Source organism: Vombatus ursinus, unplaced genomic scaffold, assembly GCF_900497805.2.
Source record: "Vombatus ursinus unplaced genomic scaffold, bare-nosed wombat genome assembly UNPS02011369.1, whole genome shotgun sequence".
NCBI lineage: Eukaryota > Metazoa > Chordata > Mammalia > Diprotodontia > Vombatidae > Vombatus > Vombatus ursinus.
The window spans coordinates 6589513-6596690 of record NW_020951147.1 but is presented as its reverse complement, the minus strand read 5'-3'; the positions used below and the strand labels follow the sequence as shown (position 1 = coordinate 6596690).

The 7178-nt window shown below is 55.8% G+C and overlaps 2 protein-coding genes across 5 annotated transcripts in view; one reads left to right on the top strand and one right to left on the bottom strand.

Annotated features, from left to right (window-relative positions):
• TRPT1 (tRNA phosphotransferase 1) overlaps nt 1-1392 on the bottom strand; it is a 3286-nt gene extending 1894 nt beyond the window's left edge. For both annotated transcript variants that reach the window (XM_027855966.1, XM_027855967.1), the window contains exons 1-3: nt 1200-1392; nt 723-818; nt 342-423 (exon numbers count right to left, since the gene is read on the bottom strand). In XM_027855966.1, coding sequence (XP_027711767.1) covers nt 342-423; nt 723-797 — 157 coding nt within the window. In that variant the 5' untranslated portion in view covers nt 798-818; nt 1200-1392. The remainder of the gene's footprint in view (nt 1-341; nt 424-722; nt 819-1199) is intronic.
• Nucleotides 1393-1528: 136 nt separating this feature from the next.
• Nucleotides 1529-7031, top strand: NUDT22 (nudix hydrolase 22). Of its 3 annotated transcripts, XM_027855964.1 has the most exons (5): nt 1532-2116; nt 5243-5341; nt 5440-5537; nt 5909-6002; nt 6830-7031. In XM_027855964.1, the coding sequence occupies exons 1-5, from the start codon at nt 1637-1639 to the stop codon at nt 6932-6934; spliced, it is 876 nt and encodes a 291-aa protein (XP_027711765.1). In that variant the 5' UTR covers nt 1532-1636; the 3' UTR covers nt 6935-7031. The 3 variants fall into 3 exon arrangements, with proteins under 3 accessions (XP_027711766.1, XP_027711765.1, XP_027711764.1); XM_027855965.1 differs by lacking the exons at nt 5909-6002; nt 6830-7031 and adding an exon at nt 5777-5902 and having other exon boundaries at nt 1529-2116; XM_027855963.1 differs by having other exon boundaries at nt 5909-6918.
• Nucleotides 7032-7178: the final 147 nt, after the last annotated feature.

The window sequence follows — 7178 nt, the reverse complement described above, 5'->3', positions numbered from 1 at the left end:
ACACACACACACACACACACACACACACACACACACACACACACACACACACACACACACCCCCTCACCTAATCTTCACAACAGCCCTGGGGATGGGTGCTATCACCCCCATCCCCATTCTGCAGAGGAAGAAACTGAGGCTGAGTCACCTGCCCAGAGTCACAGGGTATCTAAAGGCAGGATTTGCACTGAGAGCTTCTTGACTCCTGGTGCAATTCATTCATTCACCTCCATGTTCACTGACAGTTTGTATCATTACTGCTCGTTCAGGGGGGCCAGCACTTTCCAAGCCTTCCTCTGACTCGGGCTGTTCCCACAGCCTCCTTGTGCTCATGGCTTACCTGAGCCCATGGGTAGCCCCATCTTAATGGCCCCATGACGCAGGGCATAGGACAGAGCCTTGGACAGCCGCACGTCCCGGTCCTGAAACAGCCCAAAGGCCGACAAGGTCCTTGCCCCTTTCCCACCAAAGGTGCCCAGCCCCTCCTGCCCCCCAAGAGATCTGCTGGGTAACAGTAACCATGGAAAGGCCCCCTTGGGTGCCCCAGAGTTGGGAGAGGGCGGGGAGGGGAAGTATCCATCAGTCCCTGAACCTGTGGGCCCCCCAGGGCTGGTCTGCTGGGCCAGCTGCTCTGGCTCTGACAATCTCAGCCCCCCTTCCCCATCATGGGGCAGAGCAGCCACCTGAGCTGAGCTCCCCAGGGGAGCCCACGGGCTCTCACCTGTTCTCGGAGTCTCCGGGTCCTCCTTCCCCTGGGCCCAGCTTGCTGGGACGTCTGTCCCCCAGCGGGGTTCATGCCCCTCACTCCCCAAGGAACCTAGGAACATAGGATTTAGAGCTCTGATATTTAGATATCACCCGGTCTGTCTACCTCGTTTTACAGAACAGGAAACCGAGGGCCACAAAGTGAAAGGAAGTTGTCCCAAGTCACAGAGGTCATTTGGGGCACAGCCAAGACTCAGAGACTCCCAGTCCAAGGCATTTTCAGCTCCACCCCGCTCCAGGGTGGCAAGGGAGAGATGGGGGTGCTGCTCCTGCTCCGTGGCCTGATTGCCTGCGCTCCCCCCTTCCCACTGTGCCCGGGCTTGAGTTAGGCGGGGAGGGCTGAGGGGCAGAGCCCTGGGCAGGGCAGAGCTGGGGCCAGAGATCAGAAAGGCAGCAGGGCCAAGGAGGAATCTGGATCACTGCTTCGTCCTACCCGTCTGACCCGGGGCAAGGCCCAGAGCCCCCATCTCGGTTTCCTCGTCTGTAAAGACAGGGGAATGCAACAGACGAGCCGCAAGGGCCCTAGAAATCCAGCCGGGGCCGATCCTCACCGGGCTCCTGCCGGGTGCCTGCCCGCCGGATCTCGGGCACGGAGGGAGCCAATGAGAGCTGGGGACCGGAGGGAGTGAGACTCCTTCCGCTTTCGTTCAGGGAGGGGAGGAGCCGGCCCCAGCGGAGCAGGAGGCTGGAAGCAGCAGCTGCAGCCTCTGAGAGCTGCCCACACAGTCGGTGCTGGGCTGGGGCTGGGCGCCGGGGGGCATGGCCGGGGCTGGGACCCCCCGGAGGCCAGCAGTGGGCAGGGGATGCCCGGCAGGGCAGTGGTAACTCTGCCCCATCTCCCTCTCCCACCAGCCTCGTCCCCTGCGTTCTATGGATCCTGAGGTCTCCCTGCTCATCCAGGGCCCGCTGGGCGGGCTTGCCGAAGAGCGGGTGCGGGCAGAGTTGAGCCCAGCTTACGACCGGCGCCCGCTGCCTGGAGGGGAGGACTCCATCATCGCCGCCTGGAACGCCCGCCGGCAGGCCCAGCCCTGGCTCTTCAATGCTCCCAAGTTTCGACTGCACTCGGCAGCCCTGGGGCCCCCCGACCCTGGTGGGCCCTGCCTGACGCTGCGGATGGGTCTCACCTCCTACCAGGACTTCCTGGGCACCAACTGGGCCAGTTCAGCAGGCAGGCTTCGGTGCCAGGGGAAAGCTGACTGGGGAGATGCCCAAGCCTACTTGGCAGACCCGCTGGGAGTGGGTGCCATGCTGGCCACTTCGGATGGCTTCCTGGTCTTTCTCCGCCGGTCTCTGAGGGTGGCTGAGGCCCCTGGGCTGATAGATGTGCCTGGGGGGCACCCTGAGCCTCAGGTGAGCACCTACACCCTGCAGAGTCAGGCAAAGAGAGCCCTAGAAGACCTAAAAACAAGGAGAATTAGGGGTGGGGAGGGCTGGGAAGCTGTACTCTTGGGGGTTCATTTCCCCTTCCTCTCCCGTCTTCTAACTGTCCAGAGCTGTGGGGAAAGAGGCCCAGGGCCTGAGAGCTGAGAACCTACCCGAGGAAGGAAGGCACTGTGGTAGAAAGTTACAAGGTGGCGGATTGTGGCCTGCCTCCTACCGCTCCCAACGCCGGCATCTACAGTGCAAACGGGAGATGGTCACCATTGGTTTGTTGAGTGAGGAAAATGAAATTGATGAAGAGAATGAGGGAATGGGGAAGATGGACCAAGCAGGGTGAAACGCCTGAGAGGCAGTGTGGTGTAATGGGTAGAACGCCAAACATGGGTTCAAATCCTGCCTCAGACACTTCCCCCGCTAGCAAGGTGAGGCTTGGCCAGTCTAGCCATGCACCTTCTCTGGGCCTCATTTTCCTCATCTGTAAAATGAGGAGGTTGAACTCCATGGCTTCTAAGGTCCCTTCCAACTCTCAGCCCATGACCCTATGATTCTACCTTCCAGTCAAGATGGTAACACACACATATGGAGGCAAATGCATAAGACAGAAGAAAAACTACCAGGAAAGGCCTCATGGAGAAGTCGGCGTTTCCATTGGGTTTTTTTGTTTTGTTTTGTTTTTTAGGCAATTGGGGTTCAGTGACTTGAGCAGGGTCACACAGCTAGTAAGTGTCAAGTGTTTGGTCTGAAGCTGGATTTGAACTCAGGTCCTCCTGACTCCAGGGCCGGTGCCACCTAGCTGCCCCTTTCCATTGAGTTTTGAAGGGAGGCAGAGATTCCAAGAGGAGAAGCTGAGTAGGGAAGGCATTCCAAGTATGAAGGAAGGAAAGAGGGAAACTAGCATTTATTAAGCCCCTACTATGTGCCAGGCACTGTGCTAAGCCCTTAACAAAAATCATTTCATTTGATCTTCACAACAACCCTGGGAAGTAGGTGCTCTTACCCTGTTTTACAGATGAGGAAATCGAGGCAGAGATTAAATGACTTACCCAGGGTCACACAGACAGTAAGTATTTGAGGCCAAATTTGAACTCAGGTCTTCCTGACTCCAGGCCCAGTGCTTTACCCAATGTGCCCCTTAGCTGCCCAACAAAGGAATTTCCGTTTGATGCTTTTGATAATAGGAAGCCATTGAAATTTACTGAGAATAGGGCAGGGGTGTTAGGATCAGACCTGGGCTTTCAGAAAATCCCTTTGGTGGCTGAACCGAGGATGGGCTGGAGGCAGGCAGAGCCGCCCCCAGGCTATCACAAAACCCCCGGCTGAGGCGGTGAGGGTGGACGCCAAGGTGACGATGGCCACGTAGACCGAGAGAGAGGATAGATGTGAGAGAGACTCTGGAGGAGGAAACAGGACTTAGCAACCGATTAGCCATTTGGGGTGCGTGAGGGTGAGGAATGTCACAGATGACCCCCGGGGCGACTGCAGAGATGCTGCTGACCTCAGCAAAAATAGGGAAGTGCAGCCAACGAGTATTAAACCCCTACTGTGTGCGAGGCATGCGAGGTGCTAGAAGCTGGGGAAAGGGGTGGGTCCCGAGGGGTGATGAGCTCCATTTTGGACATGTTGTGTCTGCTGCCTAAGGGACATTCGCTTCAAAATGTCTAGTAGGCATTTGGTGATGAGGACCAGAGGGCTGGAGAGAGGCCAGGGTCAGTGACGAGGTTCAAAGCAGGAGAGGAGAAGACAGTGTGTTTAGTGGAGAAGCAGAGGAGACGTCTAGGACCGGGGGCATCAGGGGAGGGTTTCCGAAGGACTGCAGCCACTGGGGAGGTTTTCAGGTAGCAGGGACAGGGGGAGCGAAGACAAGTGACAGAGGGGCCGGTCTGCCGGAGGGGCCGGCCACGAGGTACCATCTTCTTTCTGCGTGATCACCTCGCTCGTGATCGGGCTTCACAGAGGTGGTGGACCGTGGGTGAGCAACGCGGCATCTACCATCCCACCTGTTCACGCCTTGATTCGTTTTGCCAAACTGATAGTTTTTCTTCTCTAATCCATGAGACAACAGCCAATGCGCTGAGATGGAGTAGGGAGGAGCCCTCCTCCCTGTGTGGCCCGGGCAGGTCATGTTGCCTCTGAGCTCTAGGCAGCTCCGAGACTCTTAGTGCCAGAGAAGGTGAGGGCTGCGTTACCCGAGAGAGCTCCCCGGACAAGAAATCCCAGGCCCGTTCTCTATCCCTTTGGCTCTTTGTCGCCAGGAACCAACGGCTGGCGGAGGAGTTATTTAAAAAGGAAGGGGTAACAAGGCCAACGGGACAGAACAAAACAACATGTTATTAACAAGGGCAAACTGTTTACACCCCTACAAGGGAAGATGACACTTGTAACTCTTGAGAACTCCACTGTTATTATTACACCATGTTAAAGGCTATACATAAAGGGGGTGGGTATAAGTTGACTTTGATGTTGTGACAAAAAAAAAAATCTAATCAAGTGGGTTAGTGGATTAATCTGATCTAAGAAAATGCACTGAGAGAAAAGGAAAGAAGGAGGCAGACGAGGGTAAATTATGTTACAGGAAAAGGCACCAAAACCTGTTACAGCAGAGGGAAAGAAGCGAGGGAGATGAGCATTGTCTGAACCTTCCTCTCCTCGGATTCGGCTCAAGGAGGGAATGACATAATTAGTTAGGTCTGGAAATCTAACTGGCCCTATAGGCAGTAGGAGGGAAAAGGGGAAAGGAATGTATGGCCTATATCAGATTGTAGGCTGTCTTGGGAAGGGGGAAAAATTTTAAACTCAAAAGCTTATGGAAGTGATTGTTGATAAGTCAAAATAAATTAGTTTAAAAAAAAATAAAAAGGAAGGGGATGCCAAACCCAAAGTCAGAGGCAGGCCTGGAGCCCCAGGTCTCCCGGGCCTGAGAGCGTGGCTCTTTTCTGGCCAGCACTTTGCCCTCTCTCTTCCTCTGCCACTCTGATGTGCTTCAGTGGGGGCTGGGATGAGGGCACCAGAGCAAGGCCGGTCCGCCTGACAAGTCTCCTCGGGCCCGAGAGGCGAGGCTGCCCCGGGGAGGGGAGAGCTGAGGCTGCCTCCTTGTAGGCCCTGTTTCCTGGGGAGACGCCCCGGCACGAGGATCTTCCTGGGGGCCTGGTGGTTCTGGAGCTGTTCTCATCCATTCTGCAGGAGATCCGGGATGAGGTGAGGGGTCTGAGCCTGAGGCTGGGGTGGGGGGGTGGAGGGCGGGGAGAGCAGGAGCTGAGGTGATGCCCCCTGACCTCTGACCCCATCCCTGCCAGGTGAACGTGCCGTTGTCGACTTTGAGCCGTCCCCTCCTTCTGGGCATTGCCCGAAACGAGACCAGCGCGGGAAGGGCCAGTGCTGAATTCTATGTCAGGTAATTGGGCATCCTATGGGGGATGGCGCTTCTTTCTTCTGAGGGACAGAATCAGAACTAGGAGTAGGCAAACGAGGGGGGGAGTGGGGCACAAACATTTTAACGTGGCTTTTTTAGAAATAGTCGTATTTTTAATATCCTGCTGTCTACGAACTGCTGAGCTTTCTTCTGCAATTAAGCCAGATCCCACTTTTCAGGGAAAGGGTTCATTTTCCAACACTTTGCTCCTGGTCTTCTAGGAGAGGCCTGGAGGCCCAGGCTGGGGGAACCAAGATCTGGGCAACTGGAGCCCCAGGGCACGACTGAGCTTTGGGGCCCCTGGCCAGAGCAGTTCTGCCCTGCTCCCAGAAGTTTGCCTTCCCCTCCTTTAGCTGTAGCCTGACCTCTGAGCAGGTGAGGACCCTCTATATGATGGGAGGACCGGAAGCTCATGAATCCACTGGCATCATCTTCATGGAAGTGCAGGTGAGAGCTGGGAGCAGGAGGCCCGGGGAGCAAGAGAAGGTCAGACAGGCTGGGGGTGAGCGAGCCAGGGCTGAAGGTGAATCACATGGGCAGAAAGAAAAGATGTTTTAAGATGTTCCCAGCCAAGATGGAGACTTTAAAGAGGGTAAGTAGGCAATCCTGAATCTGCGCAATGGATGTCTGGAGCCCAAGGGAAGTAAGTGGCTGGTCAGTGCTAGCTCCTGTGTGAAAGGTCTCGAGTGGATGGCCAGCTCTGGGAGAGTCTGGAGCAGTCATGGGAGTACCCTGGCTTACCCTGCCTTAATGGGAGCAGACGATGCACAAGCAAGATGGTGTCATGTTCAGCTGTGGGCGCAGCGTTTCAGGACTGGCATTGATAAAACAAAGCCTGTCTGGAGGAGGATGGCCCATGTGGGGAAAGAGGACATATTCACATCACAGCCGTGGTAGAAAGAAATGGGAATGTTTATCTTGGAGAAGAGAAGGCTGAGGGATACATGGATGGCCGTCTTCTCATCTCTGAAGGCTGACAAATGGTAGAGGTACTCTGCTTGGCCCCAAAGAACAGAGCTGGAGCGCGATGGGCACAAGGCTGCCTAGACTGCCTGAGGAGCCTGTAGGCTGCCCTTCCCTTCAAGCAAAGGCTGAATGGTTCCCTGCCGGAGATGGTGGAGAGGGCATTCTGGGCGGGGAGGGAGGATGGGTAGATGCACAGAGGACCTCTGAGGTCCCTTCTGGTGGTAAGAATGCAAGTAAGAGAGGAGGATGCCCCAGCGTAGCCAGGAGGGAGGAGGTGAACCCTTATCCAAGTCTGTCTTTCTGCACAGAGAGTCAGACGCCTGCAGGAGGAGTCTGAAGCCTGGAGCGAGCTCTGTCCCTCAGCCAAGGGCGCCATTTTGCTCTACAACCTGGTCCAGGCCAGGCCGGCCTGAGGAAAGCTCCTGCCTCCTGGAATCCTGCACTCCTTTCTCAGCTCACCTCCACCTTTCTGTCCTGGACTGTATGGACAATAAAGGATTTCTTCTTGGAGCTCTGGCGTCTACTCTGTCTTGTTTCAGGAGTCCTCCATAAGGGATTGTGCCTTAGTTTCTCCCAAATGGACAAAGAGGCATGAACTTACTGTGTGACCTCAGTCTTCCCCATTTATATAGTCCTGGAATTTAGGAACGAGATCAG